We start from the raw sequence: 20,237 nt of genomic DNA on the forward strand, positions 1-20,237 counted from the left end.
TCCTAACTGACCTAAGACAGGGAATGTTTTCTACAATTAAAATCAGGAATTGTGAAAATTATATTTGGCTAAGGAGTATGTACATTTCTGACTTCAACTGTACTTTTATTCACCAAGTGACATTCAACTGATTAATATGTATAGTCAGGACACTAATAACACGAAAAACTACTATTAAAAAATAAATTAAAAAAAAATAAAATTAAATTAAACTACATCAAAGAGCTCTCATCAAAACATCCTCCACGTGCAGCAATGACAGCTTTGCAGATCCTTGGCATTCTAGCTGTCAGTTTATTCCAGATACTCAGGTAACATTTCACCCTATGCTTCCAGTAGCACTTGCCATAGAGGCAGCTGTCTTGTTGGGCACTTCTCATGCACCTTACAGTCTAGCTGATTCCACAAAAGCTCAATGGGGTTAATAGGAAAAGTAATCACATTACTAATTACTTTACTTATAAGTTTCTAAAACCCAAACTAACACTTCACATTCAGAATAATGTCTTTATTTCCTTGTCCATTTACATGCGCAAGTCATACACTTTCCACTTAAAATGACTCGTTATGGTGTGCACAGTATTCAACTGTCACAAAATGCAAATAGTTGTATGTATGAGTGTAATTCATGTTTTAACCTGTTGATATGCCTCTCCTTTTTGAGCAAAAACCATGAAAATGATATACCTGAACTTAAATGGTTGTATTTACTAAACTCTTTGGCGTATGGACACAGTTGTAGTATCATTTGAAAGAAGACACTTTGGGCTTCATTTTATCAGAATAAATTTATGTTGTTATTTTTTAAAGTTAGAGAAGCTGAAGTTTATTGTAATGGAAATCTGTTTTTATAATCTAAAAAACAATAATAAAAATAACAAGACAACCCAGAAATACAATGTTCTCAAAGCCACAAGTCTAAAGAACTTTCAAATTTTAAGATGATCTAACAAAAAAATTAGGTTCCTGCAAGCTTTTTTGTCTGTAAAATCACTGGAAGCGTACAGAGTAAAATTAAAGCTCCGCCTTTCAAGACGACACAAAATCTGACTGCACTGCTTGGCTATTATGAATAAACCTACGCTCCATTTTTTTAAATAGACTATGGAGACAGGCTCGTTTTGTTTATGAGACTCTAATATATAAGGTAATATACAGTTCTCTTACGAGAGGTTCTCTCGTATTGCGTAAGCTAGCTTACGCTACGGGAAAGATTCATCTTTTCTGAGATATTGAAGCCAAAAAATTATCCTTAATTTTTGTATCCATTGTCAACGCAGTGCGGCAGCTGCAGACCTTGAGCGGGCTAGCTAGCGAGCTCATAGGTTGCTCTGCGGCAACTGCTGCAGCCTATAGACGAGCTTGGGCTGAACTCGCATCCAATGAGAGGCGTCCAGCGCTCACTGCATCAAAGCCCGCCAAAATGGGCGTGACTAGAGTGCATATAAGCGTAGTTCATAGGCTGGAACCCTGATTTTCATCTCTTCAGCGAAGCTCTTCGCATCTCTGAACTGGAAGCCGCGTCGCCGTTCGAGGGGCATCAAGCAAGCTTGGACAGCGCTCGAAGAAGCCGGCCGTCTTCGCCACCTTCAGCCGTCCTGCGAGCTACGCCATCCGGCGACATATCCTTTTTAAAGCAAGCTAGTTCTTATGAACTTTACAAAAGAGCACGAGCGTCTTTTTAAAGATGCCTCGCTCCACTTGCGCCTCATGCCGCACCCCTCTCAGCACCGGAGACCGCCACGTCATCTGCGCTCTCTGCCTGGGACTGGGGCATGCTGAGTTCGCCCTCGCTGAAGGCGGATGCGATCTCTGTGAGGAGCTTCCGATGTCGACCCTGCGGGCTCGATTCGAAGCGCTCAGGACCGAAGCCGCCGCGCCACCTTCCATTCAGCCGCGCAGAAAAAAGCGCCGCTCTCAAAGGCTGCCGGAACCAGTGGTAGAAGCGATTGCCTCGCCGGAGCCCCTCCCTCGAGCATCGCCTTCACCCTCCCCGCCCACCCGGGACGCGCAGTTGCCGCCGAGCGGCTGCTCTGCTGCCATCTCGGACGAAGAAGCGGAGGATAAGGGCTGTTCCATCATGGCTTCGGACAGCGAGGAGTGGTCAGGCTCACACGCCTCCTCCTCGGCCCAGGAATCCAGCAGGACCCGCGCCGGAGTCAAAGGGGAACTAACGCCTCCTCACACAGGCCGCCGACCGCCTCGGGCTCGAGTGGTCACCGCCCCTGAGCAGGCTCCCAACAGACTCCACGCCGCACCTTTGCCCGCCCTCCGCGAGATGGCGGTCTAAGCTGGTGCTCCCGTCTAAGGCCTGCAGAACTACTTCCGCCTGTGTTGGCCGCGCCTATACCAACGCCGGCCAAGCCGCATCAGCTCTGCATTCCATGGCCGTCTTACAGACAGAGGCTGTTTCAGATCTGACTAGCCGACATGGGAGAAGCTGAACGCACTACGCCGCTCTCTCTGTCCGGTCTCTTCGGTTCCGCGGTGAGTGGCATTGTTGACCGTTTCTCGAAGCCCAAGCCATGAATCTCTTTCTGCCTCGTCGCGCTAGCTCCTCCTGCACGAGCCTCTTCACAGCGCCCAGCTCAACAAGCCAGACTTCTCAGCGTCGACAGGGCGGCCGCCCTCGATCGCGCTCAGACAGCCGCCACAGACCGCCGCCCCCCTGCGGGCCTCGGCCTAAGATTGTACTGAAACCTGAGCAACCGAAGTCCTCCTAGCGTTGTTGAGAAAACGACGGCTCAGTCCCGCCACGGCCGGACCACCATCAAAGCTTCGCCCCCTGTCAGTCCCCTTCTCTCAGGCTACTGCAGTGGTGGATTCAGCAGCCAACAAGCCGGTGATATTACCCGCTTGCCTGCACTCAAACGCCGTTTCCACGGTGACCCAAAATAAAGCCTTATGTGTAGAAAATGTGCCCACAATCCAGTGTTCACCCCTACACACAAGCATTACACGTCCCGTGTCCCTATCAGAGCACACTCACATAAAGCGGTTACGACCCGCTCGAGTGTTAGGGTTAATAAGCGCGCCCATTCTCTGGCCGCTCTGTCACACGGCCAGCAAACACTTCTCTGTATGTAAGTCCCGTGCCCGTGGCTATGCTTGCGCATCACTTAACAGACGTGACTCTTTCCCCATTCACCTCAATCGGGAAGTCACTCACAGAACAGCCTGTCCATGCTGTCTGCGAGCAGTCCAGCATAAGCACAGTAAGCGCGCTCACACATTCCGTTCAGCGCGCTGTGTGCGGCAATCAGAGCGATTTGGCCATTCACCCTCTAACATTACACTTCAAAGTGTGGGAAGATATTCCAGGGATATCCGAATGGGTGTTAAGCACAATAAAACAGGGCTATTTGCTACAGTTCGATCGCCGTCCTCCTTGCTTCAGAGCTCGGCTCGAAACTACTGTGAACACGGAAGCAGCATGCATGCTTCGTTCAGAAATAGCAAACCTTCTGTGCAAAAGGGCCATAGAGAGAGTGCCGCCTCCCCTGAGCGAGTCGGGGTTTTAAAGCCGTTATTTTCTTGTCCCCAAGAAAGACGGCGGCCTCAGACCAATATTAGATCTCAGAGTCTTGAACAAAGCGCTTGCAAAAAGACCGTTCAAAATGCTTACAACCAGCAAACTCCTCGTGCATGTGCACCAGGGGGACTGGTTTATTTCTCTCGATCTGAAAAATGCATACTTTCAGATTCAGATAAATCCCCGTCACAGGCCATTCTTGAGATTCGCCTTTGACGGCCAGGTTTATCAATACACCGTCCTTCCGTTCGGCCTGTCCTTAGCACCCCGTACTATCACGAAGTGCATGGACGCGGCGCTCGCACCCCTGCGGAGTCAGGGTTTGCGAATTCTGAACTATTTGGACGATTGGCTGATTTTGGCACAATCACATACGGAGCTTCTGTCTCACAGGACAGTTCTCCTCAGTCATCTGAACAGTTTGGGCCTTGCAGTCAATTGGACCAAGAGCTCACTACAGCCCAGTCAGGCAATTTCCTTCCTTGGAATACATCTAGACCCCGTGGCAATGACGGCTCGCTTATTTACACAGCGCGCGCGCCGTGTGCAGCGACTAGCCGCGTCATTTCAGATGAACAGCCTCACACCTCTGAAGAAATTTCAGAGAGTGCTAGGCTACATGGCCTCAGCCGCAGCAGTACTTCAGCTGGGTTTACTCACATGCGCCCGCTTCAGCATTGACTAAAAACCCGCGCGTCTCGCCTGGCTTGGGCCACAGGCCGCCAGCCCATCAAGGTGACTCAGACCTGTATTTCAGCTCTGCAGCCCTGGACAGTGGCCGAATGGTATCAGCGGGGAGTGACAATGGGAGCTGTATCTCGCCGAAAAGTCATCTCGACAGACGCGTCCAACACGGGTTGGGGCGCGGTCTGCGAGGGCTCTCCGGTTTTCGGCCTATGGTCAGTTCAGGAAAAGCTCCTTCACATAAATTGTCTGTAAATGATAGCGGTCGAGTACGCGCTCGTGCGCTTTCTCCCGGTCATTCAGGGTCACCACGTCCTGGTCCGTTCGGACAACAGATCTGTGGTATCCTACCTAAACCGTCAGGGCGGTGTCAGATCCAGGAACCTCTTCCATCTGACGAAACGCATACTGAGTTGGTCCCAGGCCACAGCCGCGCGCTGAGGGCGACGCACGTGCCAGGCCACCTGAACGACGGCCCGGACAGACTGTCCAGACACAATATTCCCCCAGGGGAATGGTCCCTGCACGCTCAAACAGTCCAGACGTTATGGCACCTATTCGGCAGAGCAGAGATAGACCTCTTTGCGTCCAAAGAGAACTCTCACTGCCCAATATTTTTCTCGAAAGCGAGGACGCCGCTGGCCCAGGACTGGCCCAGACGCCCGCTTTACGCCTTCCCTCCCGTCTCGCTATTGCCACAGGTAATGCAGAGGATCAGGGAAACGCGTCACTCGGTGCTCCTCATAGCCCCGCGTTGGGAGAATCAGACATGGTTCCCGGAGCTTACGCAGCTGTCACTGACAGCGCCGTGGCCCATCCCAGTGAGAGCAGATCTCCTCTCTCAAGCTCGCGGCACAATCTGGCATTCCCACCCAGAGCGCTGGGCGCTGCATGCGTGGGTGATCAACGACTACCCGTCGCTCTGCCAGAAGGAGTAATAAACACCATCATACACGCTAGAGCCCCTTCCACGAGAAGACTCTATGCGTCAAAATGGTCTGTGTTCTCAAAATGGTGCACCGACAGAGACCTGGACCCGCGGACATGTGGGGTGTCGTCGCTGCTCAGTATTTCTACAAGAGCTGCTGGATAAGGGCAGATCCCCATCCACGCTCAAGTGTATGTGGCGGCCGTTGCGGCGTTCGCTGAACCCCTGCACGGCCAGTCATGGGGTAAAAACGAGCTGGTCATCCGCTTCCTCAGGGGAGCTAGAAGGATGAACCCCCCGCACCCCCATCGGTTCCTATCTGGGATCTTTCTATAGTTCTCGAAACTATGAAAGCCCCCCCTTTCGAACCACTTCAATCCGTGGATTTGAAATACCTTTCACTCAAAACCGTTTTTCTGACTGCCCTGTCATCAGTCAAACGTGTGGGAGACCTTCACGCGCTGTCTGTCAGCGCTGCGTGTCTTGAGTTTGGACCAAGTGACTCCAAGGTCATTTTAAAGCCTAGACACGGCTATGTTCCCAAGGTGATCGGTACTCCTTTCAGAGCACAGGTCATTTCCCTATTGGCGCTGCCAGCACCCGATAGCGAACGCGACGCCAATCTCCTTTGCCCGGTCAGAGCACTGAGATTGTATACTGCGCACTCCGCCGCTTTCAGACGCTCTGAGCAGCTTTTCGTTTCGTTCAGAGGGCGCACCAAAGGTCTCGCCGCCTCGAAACAGACACTATCTAGATGGATAGTGGACGCTATTGCTGCTGCATACGCGTCAAAAGACCTGCCATGCCCATAGGGCATTAGGGCTCACTCCACTAGAGGCATGGCATCCTCGTGGGCATGGTCCAGCGGGATTTCCATTCACGACATATGTGTGGCGGCGGGATGGACTTCCCCCTCCACCTTTGTCAGATTTTACAACATGGAAGTGCCCGCTCTGCAGGCAAAACTACTAGCGGTTTAATACGCTACAGCTCCCCTGGTGAGCTGCACTGATGGGACACATTCCACACAGACCGGCACCGCCGCTCTGTCGTTCCCTTCCCACTATGTGCTTATGTATTACACAATCAATGACCCGCATTCTTGCCGGCCAAATATTATTTCCCCACTCATAAGGGCTCCCCGGTCCCCCTTAATTCCCTGGGGCTCATACAGTGGATGCTTGGCACGCACGGCGTTGACAATGGGTTCCCGTAGCGTAAGCTAGCTTACGCAATACGAGAGAACCTCTCGTAAGAGAACGTATCGGTTACCTAACGTAACCTCGGTTCTCTCTAGATGAGGGAACGAGTATTGCGTAGCCGGCCGTGCTCGCGCCACGAGCGACTTTTCGCTTTAGTCAATGAAAACCAGGGTTCCAGCCTACGGACTACGCTTATATGCACTCTAGTCACGCCCATTTTGGCGGGCTTTGATGCAGTGAGCGCGCGGACGCTCATTGGATGCGAGTCTATAGGCTGCAGCAGTTGCCGCAGAGCAACCTATGAGCTCGCTAGCTAGCCCGCTCAAGGTCTGCAGCTGCCGCACTGCGTTGACAATGGATACAAAAATGAAGGATAATTTTTTGGCTTCAATATCTCAGAAAAGATGAATCTTTCCCGTAGCGTAAGCTAGCTTACGCAATACTCGTTCCCTCATCTAGAGAGAACCAAGATTACGTTAGGTAACCGATACGTTTTACAACTTTAATGCTGCTCAGATTGCATAGTTTGTTGAAGAACGATGACGAATGGTAATTCTTTCAGGCAAGATCTCATGTAAACAATGGAGAAAATATCCATATTTCTCAGATTTATAATTTTTATGGACAAAAAGTAAATCGTGAAACAGAGATCGGATATCAATGTTGAACATTTAGACATTTGAAAAGATGTATCATTTGTTAACAATTAATTACATTTATAGATGGTAAATTATATATTAAATGTAAGCGGAGTGATGTCACTAACACGTGCGGGTGGAATGCATATCAACAGGTTAAATGGATTCATGTAATAATATTATTTCCGTTATATGTGACTGTAATTAAAAGACAAACTATATCTGCCATGTTGACTCTGTCCCTTGACAAGTGTGATTTTTCAACATCAAGAAGTCAACAATTTTCTCAGGGTTGTTAAGATTGCAATTTATCTAAAAGGAACAGCTTACACTTAAAAAGAGATGACTAATTACTAAAACATCTTTTATTTTCAACTTTTGTATCAGACTGTTCCTCAGATCATGTGGCCTTTTGATATAGCAAAATGTTCAGTGGTTGCACATTTCAGAATCTCAGAGAGACATCCTACTCATTTGGCTCAGTGCTCATTGCATGCTATGTTGCGGGGAAGTACATATTCAGATGCTGGGTTGACCTTAACAATTAGATATTTTTAGGCTATGAGAACCTACAAAATGAATACAAATATAAAATAAATGTTTTCAGACAAAGTATTCCTATTCCTCTTTAAGTAAAAAATTATTAGAACTAAAGTAGATGTCAAATTGGAGGGACAGGAATAAGGGTACAAAGAAAAGTGAGAAAAAGAACGAGAGAGAGAGAGAGAGAGAGAGAGAGAGAGAGAGAGAGAGAGAGAGAGAGAGAGCGAGGGCGAGAGTGAGTGTGTGTGTGAATGTGTGAGGTAAGATGAGAAAACATTCTGTTTTTATTCAGACAAATAGAGTCAGATGGTGTAAAGCCCTACAGAGAAGAAGCATTAACAATTTATAAAGGTTAAAATAACTGTTTATTCTGAAGATTTAAACAAAGGATGCTAAGAAACTCCCTGTTGTATTGCCATCTGAAGCAATTAAATCACAAACACAAGCTAAAGTAGTGTAAACACACACTTGTGCACTTACAGTATAAGCCACTGAAATGTTTTCACACAAACATACATGCACATACAATGTTAGAAAATGTTACATTTTGCTCAGTCAAGTTTCATTTTCTTAGTAGGTGTTTGCAAATTTTAAACAAGCTGTTTCTTTAAATTAGTTGTCATTACTGTGTAATGAATCACAGTTTAATTTAAAATATGAGCATGTTTTATGTGGCAACCAGCCTTTGAAAGTGCTCTCCCTCTCTCATGCACAATCAATAAATCATAAAAACACACAAGCTACAAGCAAAAACAAAAAATCATGGGACACGAACACAGATAATTAATAACCACAAATGTATTATTCATTAAAACACACACAAACAACACACAAATAGACACAAACTTTCAAAGTATTTTCATGAATTTTTCATGGTGCATAGAATAAGGACAGCTACTGTATGTGCTCATGTGTACCTTCCCTTCATAATGGCCTGCTGTTTGATAGAAGTGAGCAGTACATTTCAAGAGCCTTGCTGATTTGCTGTATAAGTTTGTTACATGTAAGTTTTTCAATACAGTCTCTTAAAAAAGGTATTCAGACTACTAACAAATTCTCTAATTTAACTAAACTATAAACAGTATTGTTTATACATTAAGTTAGTCTAAAAAAGTAATTCAGAACAAATTACTAATAACTACTCTAAAACTTGAATCACAATTCTGACTATACTGATTACTTTATTGGACAAGTAATCACATTACTAATTACTTTTAATTAGGGCTGGAAAATTGTATGTGTATATGTCTGCAATTAATTGTTGACATTTAATGTGTAAAAACAAAGTAAATGTAATTAATGCAGTATTCATTTTTTCTCACTTCATGAAATGTCACTAATATTTGTACCCACTTCCTGTGGCAGAAATTGCCATATATATATATATATATATATATATATATATATATATATATATATATATATATTAGGGCTGTCGATTTAACGCGTTAATTTAGTGCGATTAATTTGACAAAAAATAAAGCATAAAAAAATTTACGCAATTAATCGCACCATAATAAGGAAGATTCCTGAGAAATGCAAGCTTGTAGTACCACCTGTTTACTCCAGAGGGCAGAAAATGAAATTTCAGCTGTATGAGCAACGCACAGTTTATACAGTGAAGAAAACACTTCAGTAGGCAGAACAACGCAAACTTGCGTTACATTCTTGTGTTTAAAACACTTGAAGGAGCGCAAATGCAAACTAAGGGATCTCAAGATTATATTTAAAAAACTATATTTAACTTGAAAAAGTGAACTAAAATTTTATCTTTATGATGCAACGCACCCGAGACACTACAAAAGCATGTCTGACGCAGGTGTAGATTGACGGGCTCTTAAACAAGCCCTTATAATAAAACTCCAACTGATTGATAAATTCACTTGTGAAATGATTGCTGTGAACTGTATGCCAATGATCGGATTATGAACAATAATACGGTAGTAAACAATACATTGTATTCTAAAGCTGCTTTTTGTATTGTCTTATCAATGATTAACTCTTCTGCTATACACTATATATGTATAATTTTTAAAAATTTAAAGATAACTATGTATAATTATATATTGATATAAATATGTATAATCTTTATATAATGAATTATTGTTATATGAGGGGCTTTCTTAGCAAATATTTGTATATGCGATTAATCACGATTTATTAATCGGACACCATGAAATTTTTATCGATTGACAGCCCTAATATATATGTGTGTGTGTGTGTGTGTGTATATATATATATATATATATATATATATATATATATATATATATATACACACACACACATATACATCCTATCCCAGAAACTGATTATATGGAGCAGTGCATGCTTATTTATTGCATGATGCATGTCCTGGGCATAATAAACATGAGAGTGGATAATCTGTATAGAGAATGAAGACTTCTCCTGCAAGTGGAGAGCCAGTTGTGGGAAAGATAGAGACAAGCTGCAGTATCTCTTCACATCACCCGAAACACTCACTCACTGTCAGTGTTAGGTATTTCCGATTACAAAGTAATTCGTTACTGTAACATAATTATATTTTATAAAAAAACATACTGTAACCCATTACATTTTAAATTCTTGTAATAAGATTAAAGTTACAGATTTTCAATGAAAGTATTTACTTTTAAGTACATTACTTGCACTGATATAATATGTATAATACATTTAAAATATGAATGTTGTAAGTGTTTCTTTGACAGCTGCATGGGTGTGCAACTATAAGGGAATATAGGCATTTTGAATGAGCAAAAAAACAAAAAGGTTTCTAGGAAATGTGATTTAGAAAGTAATTTAAAAGTAAAATAATTAGTAATGTGATTACTTTTTAGATTCAGTAAACAGTCAAATAATTTGATTACATTTGTAGAGAAGTAACTTTTAATTTGTAGTTGATTACTTATTGAGTAATTTACCCAACACTGCTCACAGTGTCAAAAGCGAAATCGCACACGAGAGACAGCGTGTGCACGAAAGAGACTGAATGGTAGCCAGAGAAAATAATAGTTTTGAGATTTTAAAATTTTGCAAATTAAACTTCAGGATTCAATTTGTTGTATATCTGTTTGTATAATGTCTAATACTGAATTGGCAATGTGGGCTTAAATTTATCTTGCCAATTAAGCTTGATATTAATTCAATCTGGTCATTTGATCCAATAATTTTTTTAAATCCACTGGAAAACAGCAGATTTTTCCCAACTTTAAGCATGTTCACTGATTTTATGGCACGTATACATATACCTTTATCTAGTGCGGGTAGATAACTTCTGAATTGTAATCTGGTACTGATTACAAATTGTATGACTAAAATTACAATCAGTAACATAATCTCCTGGATTATATATTTTTTGTAATCTAATTGAATTACTTTTGGATTACATCTAACTGTTGTTTTTTATTTCACATGCATTTGAGCAGGATAATCGCAACCATTTTGACATATTGTTGCTTCAATGCTTTTAAGAAAACTTACTAAATGGAACAAAATATGACAATTAATATTATTTTGTTTTGTGTTTTTGTGCTTTGCTCTTTATTTGTTTAATTGTTATTGTGTGGAAAAAAGGCACCTAAAGGGCCATGTAACACAGAAAAACATTTGAACTGATATGTATTTTTGTCAAGACGGCAGAAAAAGTATAATGTGAATTATTCTTATTTAGAAGAGGATTAGGAACAGGAAAAGGAACTATTGTCTTCTAGGTTTGTAATGTTTTTCTAAAGGCTTCCAGAATTAATAATTAGTGAAGGTCACCGGATATGATGTAGACATAGTATTTCATAGCTACACATCAGCAGTAATTATAGTTACTTGCATAGTTATTCGTCATGGGAAGACATGGTGTAATCTTTTGAGCGGCACAAATGTTTTTTCACAAATTTTGAAGCATGGATCACAAATATATTTCACATGGTGCAAAAGAGTTTTCCCCCATGTATTCCCCCATGATGATAGAGCTCTAGAAAGTTTAAAAGGTTTTGTTATGGGAGCATTTTTAGAATTATGGACGGGTACACCCAGGGTCCGTTTAACAAACACGGTCTTACTCAGGCAATTTCGGCTTTATAAAATCCTCAACGGTATGTTTGCTAAAAGATCAGACCAGTTATATTTGCAAAAAAAAAATCTAAATCAAAAGTTAAAAACAGAAGTGCACTCATTTAAATTTATGAAGCCGAGTACATAATCAATCTTTGAAATAGCTTTAACTTTAAAGTACTAATGCAATTGGTTCTGCACTTAATGTATGTGTACAAACACTGCGAAAATGAAGTGATGTATATTTGTGCATTTTGATGCATTTGATGGGCAAAGCCCTTACAAAGAAACAGCGGCACATGGTTATATGATACACAGAGTGATAATTCAAATAATTATTAAAATGTGTTTCTCAGGAGTTGGCTAGATATGCAATGTGAAGATGAGGAACCATGAAAGCATACTATATAATACTAAATAGCAATTTATACTAAGTTTTGGAAGGCAGAGTTTACATCGCATAGTAATATATTGTGTCTCCTTAAAAGTAAAATTACTTATCCAAATATAGTGGTCAAACCATTGAGTAAGACCTTTTTATCTTCAGTGTAATTATAGCCACCTGACTAGTAGCTAGTATCAGGTCTGTGTGTGCAATTCTACAACCCTCCCAATCCCCTCCACACATCTTCTGAAAACACTAGAAAACTTGCTGAACTTATGGTTTATCTGCGGTTGGCTGATTCAGAAAGAAAAATGTAAAAGATTAAAAAAAGGATTGGGGGTGGAGGTGTCAATAAACTAGAAGTTAGAATTAGAAGTGACTATAATCTGATTACTAGTATTTTAAAATGTAATTTAATCAAAAAGTAATTTATAGGTGTGTAGGAAACAAGCTGTAGCAAAGTCAATAATAAATAAACATCCTGCACACTATCGTAGCTTGCAAAGAGTATTACAAAACGTATTTAAAAGTTTCAGTTGCACCACACGACACAGAGTGCACTAAAGAATAGCACTAAATTTAAAATGCGTCATAACCAATGCATTGCACCATTTGTAGTTCGGTATTATGAGAGAATTGGTCAGGGGTCTGAATTATATATATAAACTCAGCATAAAAAGAAACATCCCTTTTTCAGGACTGTATTTTAAAGATAATTTTGTAAAAATCCAAATAACTTTACAGATCTTTATAGAATGGGTTTAAACAATGTTTTCCTTGTTTGTTCAATGAACCATAAAAAAAAAAATTTACATGCACCTGTGGAACAGTCGTTAAGACACTAACAGCTTACAGACGGTAGGCAATTAAGATCACAGTTATAAAAACGTAGGACACTAAAGAGACCTTTCTACTGACTCTGGAAAAACACCAAAAGAAAGATTCCCAGGGTCCGTGCTCATCTATGTGAACGTGCCTTAGCCATGAGGACTGCAGATGTGGCCAGGGTAATAAATTGCAATGTCTGTACTGTGAGACGCCTAAAACAGCACTACAGGGAGACAGGAAGGACACCTGATTATCTTTGCAGTGGCAGACCACGTGTAACAACACCTGGACAGGATAGGTTTATCTGAATATCACACCTGCGGGACAGGTACAGGATGGCAACAACAACTGCCCGAGTTACATCAGGAATGCACAATCCCTCCATCAGTGCTCAGACTGTCCGCAATAGGCTGAGAGGCTGGACTGAGGGCCTGTTTAAAAGCAGGTCCTTACCAGACATCACCGGCAACAACGTCACCTATGGGCACAAACCCAGACAAGACTGGCAAAAAGTGCTCTTCACTTATGAGTAACGGTTTTGTCTCACCAGGGAAACTCAAAGGAATGAGTGTTACAACGAGGCCTGTGGTCTGGAGATCGATTTGGAGGTGGAGAGTCTGTCATGGTCAGGGGCAGTGTTTTACAGCATGAAACTGAGCTTGTTGTCAGTGCAGGCAATCTCAATGCTGTGCGTTACAGGGAAGACATCCTCCTCCCTCATGTGGTACCCTTCCTGCAGGTTCATCCTGACATGACCCTCCAGTGGTCATTTTGTGCATATTCCTGTAAGACAGGAATGTCAGTGTTCTGCCATGGCCAGTGAAGAGCCCGGATCTCGTCTGGGACCTGTTGGATCGGAGGGTGAGGGCTACGGCCATTCCTCCAAGAAATACCTGGGAACTTGCAAGTGCCTTGGTGGAAGAGTGGGGTAACATCTCACAGCAAGAACTGGCAAATCTGGTGCTGTCCATTAGGAGGAGATGCACTGCAGTACTTAATGCAGCTGGAGGCCACACCAAATACTGACTGTTACTTTTGATTTTGACCCCAACCCAATCCGCTTTTATGTTCATACAAATATTTACACATGTTAAATTTGCTGAAAATAAAAGCAGTTGAAAGTAAGAGGATGTTACTTTTTTGCTGAGTTTATATATATATATATATATATATATATATATATATATATATATATATATGTATATATATATATATATATATATATATATATATATATACACATTTCTATAAAGAAAATAGAAAAAAGGATCTGTATATAATGTTGTGGGTTATCTTCCAGTTGTTATGTATTATACTGTATGTACGTATATGTGCTTGTGTATATATGTGATGTACATGTTTCTCTTTTCTGTATTTATAGGTGTTTTCTAGAGATCTTCTATTTAATTGATTGTTATTGGTTATGATACATCGCGGTATCATAACCAATATGCACTGAATGTTATTACGTATTTTATATTTTATGCTATTGCACTCTGTGTTGTGCACAATTTTTTTCTTTTTTTTTTTTATTGACTTTGCAACATGTCCATATTTAAATAATTAACCAATTAACCGACTAACAAATTTCTTCCAAGTTTTTGGAGACAAAGTAAATATACAAAGTAATGTTTGTTTTTATGTACCATGTACCATGATTAATCACAGAAAACTGCAATTAATTAGTTACAATTTGTCATCAATTCACAGTCCTACTTTTAATTTAAGATAAAATATATTAACACTTGTTTTCAGATAATACATCTTGAATCAAATTTACTTTTCTTGCCCTATTGGCAAATAGCTTTTTTTAAGCATACATTTACAAAAAATGTATAAATAAAGTACATATAGAGAAGCATATGCTTAATACACTATTAAACAAATATTTGACTATGGGGTACAGTAAGAAAACACAATTTGAAAATTATCTGAATATTTGAATATGACTTTTCTACTACACCTTAAAAGAATTCAGACCAAAGAGCATTTTAAGAAGTACAAGTAAAAGTGGTCTTTTTGGTGGTTTGATACATCTCCTTAGATTCAAAACCTGAATAATGGTCATTTTGTGTTACTATTTAGAACATGTGATAGCTATTTTAGCTATTTACAGGTAGCAGGTAGTGATATAATTTTGACCTTTGAAGAGATTTTGTTTTTATATTCTGCAACACACAAAGACGCATATGCAAGCAGCTTATTTCAGTTAAATATACCTTTCTAACTATTTTAACTCTCAATGTAAATATAATTCAATTTGAGCTTCAGTGCTTTGAAATTCAAGTATCAGTGGGAACATGATTTCATAAATTCAATAAAATGGGACAACTGATTTTTGGTTAATTCTGCTATTGTTTGCAACACAAGTGCAGAGGAGGATCCTTACCTTATGAGGAACAGAGGGCCCACCACCGAAGGGTGCCAGGCTGGCTGGAGGGTCAGTGATGTAGGTCTTTTTTGGAGGGATGGGCTGGTAACCTTGGCTGGCAGGAGGAGGAGCGTGGTGACTTGGCTCAGCTCTCCATGTGTTGTGACCTCCATAACCAGGAGCTCCACCATAGTGCTGGTCCTGGTAGCCTCCTGAAGGAGTTGGGCAGAATCCCGGCTGCGGAGGCCCATACGCGAAGTCAGGGGCTCTGGGTTGAGCCGGCATGTACTGCACTTGGGCTGGAGTGCGAATCGGCTGCTGCTGGGGCCCAGAATGGGCCGCCCTGACCTGAACATTGAAGGTGGGTTGGCTCGGGGTGGAGGCGGTGGTGTAGGATGCTGGAACAGGTTGGGGAGTGGGCTGATATTGAGGGCGTGGAGCAGGGGAAGCCGCAGGAGAGACATTTGGAGGGGCCTGAGGTTTCGGGGTGGATTTCTTGGTAGCAGTTAGAGGAGGTTGGGTTGGAATAACCATGCGCCTGTAGCCTGTGACAGGGGCATTGGAGCCTGACACAGCTGGGTTGGCAGAATTCTGTAAGAAATAAACATTACATTTAATACAACATTTACATAATGTTAGACACACATGGTATTAATGTTAATTGATATATCTAGTGCCATGCTCTAACACAGAAAGCTCCTGAATATCTTTTGGCATTATAAGATTCAAACATGCTTCACTCAGAGATGGCAATTTCATACATCTGTCTCCACTCCACTCATAGTCAAGTGCATGATGTGCGTTCTGGCGCACTATGGTTGGTAAATGCTGCACACTGGGGGAGGTGGAGTGCAGTCCCCAACTCTCTGTAAAGCGCTTTGAATGGATGTATCCAGAAAAGTGCTATATAAATGTAAGGAATTATAATTTATTAGGGACACTATTACTATTACTTTTGCTGTTGCTCATACTTAGTGTTACAGATTTTAACAGACCATTAAAGGGGCTTCCATCTAACTCGAATTAGTTTTGCCGAATGCATTGAACTTCATGGTGTGAAGCATCAGTGTTGTTCCCAGCTTCAGTCAAGTGATGTAACGTGCCGTTCAAAAAATTTAATTAAATAATTTAATTCACCAACCTAACCCTAACCCATCCAAAGACCTTAACGTTAACAAGTCACCTTATTACTTCCTGCAATTAATGTCTCATTAATACCTCAACAAATTCATGCTTACAGAGTTAACTGTGCACACCTCCCTACCATCACCCTATCTGCAACACTTGTCATGCTGTAGATAAAAGCGGCACTTGACACTGCCTTTGAATACTGTGTTGATGCCCCGGCATAAGTAATGTGGAAGCCCCTTAAGTCTTAAACTTCCATGCCTAAATTGTTCGGCACTATATGCAACTGACATGAATGATACCAATTGATGCTTATTCAGGAGAGGTGTGCCATTACTTTTAGAAGCAATCACACTTATAATTTTTGCTCAATAATACAATGTTTTTTTACATTGAAAAGGGGGACTTAAGTATCACATAGACTTGGGGGTGGGCTCTTTTTACTTGGGCTAAGTAATAGCAACACCTTTGCAACACCAAGTAAGAGTAATATGCTAAAAACACTGAGAACTCTGGACTGTCAAATATATTCTCCCCAATTCAACTACTATATTTTATATACCCTTACCCTTATTTTTTATTTTTATTGTATGTGTATTCTATATTGTTTGTATTGTTTACTGTACATTGTATATTGTGTTGTGTAAGTATGTGTACATTTGTTATGTAAACTGTGTTGTGTAAATATGTTGTTTATTGTAATTGGTACTGCTATGTTATTCGGAACTGCACACAAGACTTTCTCCTACTGTTGCACTTGTGTGCACAGTACTGTGACAATAAAGTGATTTGATTTGATTTTGAACACACAAGACACCACATAGTAATGGTCTGGGGTGTGTTTCCCAAAAGCATTATTAGCCAACTATGGTCACAAGTTCCACCATTACCAACACATATCAAGTTCAGTTCCAGAAACCACCCTCCACCTGTGGTTAGAAGAATAGTTGCTTGTTAGTTTGCTGTGTGGACATCATTTCACTGTAGCATTTCGCTGTGGCTTCTATATATTTTATTTAATGTATATCTCTTATTTTGGCAAGATTTTTACCCCATTTACATGCACTTAAGAAAACTGCTTATTTTGGGATTTTGAAGAAAGCAGCATTCTGAAAACTTTAGAATGCATGATAAGAGAAAGCGCTTTAACACACACAACTTGTGTCTGAGAACACAACTTATGTGTCCATGTTAATGCATAAGTGAAGTTCTTATTTGGTTTTGAAGAGTGCACAAGTCTGAGGTAAAGGGAAACCTCACTATTGCAATGCAATCATTTGTCACATTACATAGTGCATTCAGCTTTTGTATCTTCAGCAGCTTTAGTGCATTAAACAGCTTTCCGGGGTACGTGTAAATAAGCTATTATAATTTAATACCCGCTATTACTCCAAAATGACTTATCAAGTAAATTAAAAGAAAATGTTAAATATTATGTTATGTTTATGCTTTAATATAGATATAAACCATAAACCAAATAAAAATAAGAAAAATAAACTTAATTCAAAGGTAGAACAAGTATATTTTTCTTACCCAACTAGCAAATAGTTGTTTTAAGTATTAACCTCAAAAGACGTATTTAGATTTCTCTGAATTTAGTTTTTCTAATTTTGTTTCTCAAGTAAATGTGTCGTGCTTTAAGGATGTTTAGATATTTTAAAACTGAGTAAGAATTTTTTTTTTTGCAGTGAGAAATTACTAAAAAGCTTGCAGGCAGAGGATCATTCTGGTATGTAATTGGCTAGTATGCAATGGTAGTTAACATGTAACAGTGAGAGGTGGTCATAGGGAACAACATAGGGTGTAGTCTCACAGTACAAGTAATTATCAAGAGCATCCACAGCAGATCAATCCACAGGACAAATGCAACAACCATCACTTGGCCATGACCAGACCACAGCCATAAACTACAGCTAATAAAGCTTTGAGATTTAGAGCTAAGAGCATCGTATAAATTGTTTTGGTGACAAGAAAGAAGTCATTGGCAGCTTGACGAGGGCAGAGACAATTGTGCTGATGTAAGCTGGCTGCATGTTGTGGAGGCTAAATCAGAAAGATTTGCGTCTTTGGATTTCCTGTGCAGTATTCCTCTGTGCCTTGGCTCAGAGGCTCATCACAGAGAGGTCTATTCAGTGTCCAACAATGGCCGTCTCACAGAACCTGAGGACATGCTTGTTGTAAAAAGTTGATAAATATAAAAAAACGGGCACTAATAAAGTGAAAACCAAGATCAGTATCAATCTTTTGAGATCATTTGGTGCTTTGTAGGATTGCATTAAGAGATATTTCCATTCTATAACATTTAGCAAAATTTAGTCATCTTTAGAAGATTCTGTCATAACTAATTGGAGACTCTAATTTCATGATGAAATATTCAGTAACACGCTCCATGATAACACACCATTGCCTGAATGTGTCTATGAAGGGAATGTGCCTATAAAACATTTTACCCGCCCATCTCTCCTTAAATTCAGGCAGGAAGTGTTTGGTTGAACAAGGAAAGGCACTGTTGCATCATGCACTTTATATGGGTTTCATTGTTAAGGCTGCTTGCTGAATTAAGTGGGTCAGACATGTTTTTTACAAACCTATAATGTATGGTTAAAATTGCTCATGAAATGGCTTTTCAACACATGGTTTTATGCGGTCAGTTTCAAAGATCATAGGTTTAATAATTGTAAATAGAATGGGAATTGTAAAGAAATTAAAGATTCTGATTCAGATTCTATGAAACAATTCCATTAAAGGGATAGTTCACCCAAAATGAAATATTAATTAAAGATTCTGATTCAGATTCTATGAAACAATTCCATTAAAGGGATAGTTCACCCAAAATGAAATATTATCTTATCATGTACTCACCCTAATGCTATCCCAGATGTGTATAACTTTTTCTTCTTCTGCTGAACACAACTGAAGACTTTTTTAAATAATATGTCAGCTCTGTAAGTCCTTACAATGCAAGTGAATAGGTACCACAATTTTTAAGCTCCAAAAAGCACATAATGGCAGCATAAAGTAATTCATATTACTCCAGTTGTAAATCCATGTCTTCAGAAACGATATGACAGGTGTGGGCAAGAAACATCAATATTTAAGTCCTTTTTATTATAAATTCTCCTCCCTGCCAGTAGATGGCAATATGCAGGAGATTGCGAATTGCCAAAAACTAAAGAAGAAGAATGTGAAAGTGAAAGTGGAGATTAATAGAAATAAATATAAAATTATAACATACTGTGCAAACGTGAAAATATTGCTAAAGTAGAGGGCATAAGTAAATTACACCAACAAGGTGACTGTGCCAGAAACAATTTCATATTAGAAAATCAAAGTCAAATAACAAAGTCTGTATCAAATAGATCATTAGTGTTAAATTCTCTGATGACCTACAAACTAGCTGTCATTAACCTATGCGTTTCTTTTTAGGTTACTGCCTTAAGCCAGAGAATGAGAAATCAATTACTGTCTCAATCACATGATGAGAGGGATGAAGCTACATGCTTGAAGGACTGGCTTGCTCTCTACAGACACAAATGCGACCTGTTATAAGGGTTCACAGTGCTCTTGCGAAGTCAGAAAGGGGGTTTTGGTGACACAGTGAGGGTGATTACAATCAAGGTAACCAATCACAGCAGTTTATAAACCTAACCAAGCAAATGGAGAGCAGTAGTGACTCATGCTCCCCATCACGTTCCATCTTTATAATAAACAGCAGGGAAATACAAAAGTGTTCTGTTCTTGTCCTTGGTTTCACATGCAAAAACAAAGGACAGGCGTTAAAGGAGGACAAACTTTATTCTTCTCTCATCTCAATGTGCTGAGCTGCTTGGAGAGAGGCCTGTCATGTTGGCCATTAGAATGAGAAAAATGATTAATGACACGACGGTCTCAGTTTGTTTTTATCTTAAAAATAATACCTTAAGCCTCATGACACAAAAGTCAGATAGATTA

The 20,237-nt window shown here is 40.6% G+C and overlaps 1 protein-coding gene across 2 annotated transcripts in view; it reads right to left on the reverse strand.

Moving 5' to 3' along the window:
* The window catches only part of LOC127646513 (lipoma-preferred partner homolog), a 308,283-nt gene that overhangs the window by 92,133 nt on the left and 195,913 nt on the right, over positions 1-20,237 (reverse strand). For both annotated transcript variants that reach the window (XM_052130234.1, XM_052130235.1), the window contains exon 6: positions 15,177-15,749. In XM_052130234.1, the coding sequence (XP_051986194.1) occupies positions 15,177-15,749 (573 nt within the window). The remainder of the gene's footprint in view (positions 1-15,176; positions 15,750-20,237) is intronic.

The sequence above is a fragment of the Xyrauchen texanus genome, chromosome 7, assembly GCF_025860055.1.
Source record: "Xyrauchen texanus isolate HMW12.3.18 chromosome 7, RBS_HiC_50CHRs, whole genome shotgun sequence".
NCBI lineage: Eukaryota > Metazoa > Chordata > Actinopteri > Cypriniformes > Catostomidae > Xyrauchen > Xyrauchen texanus.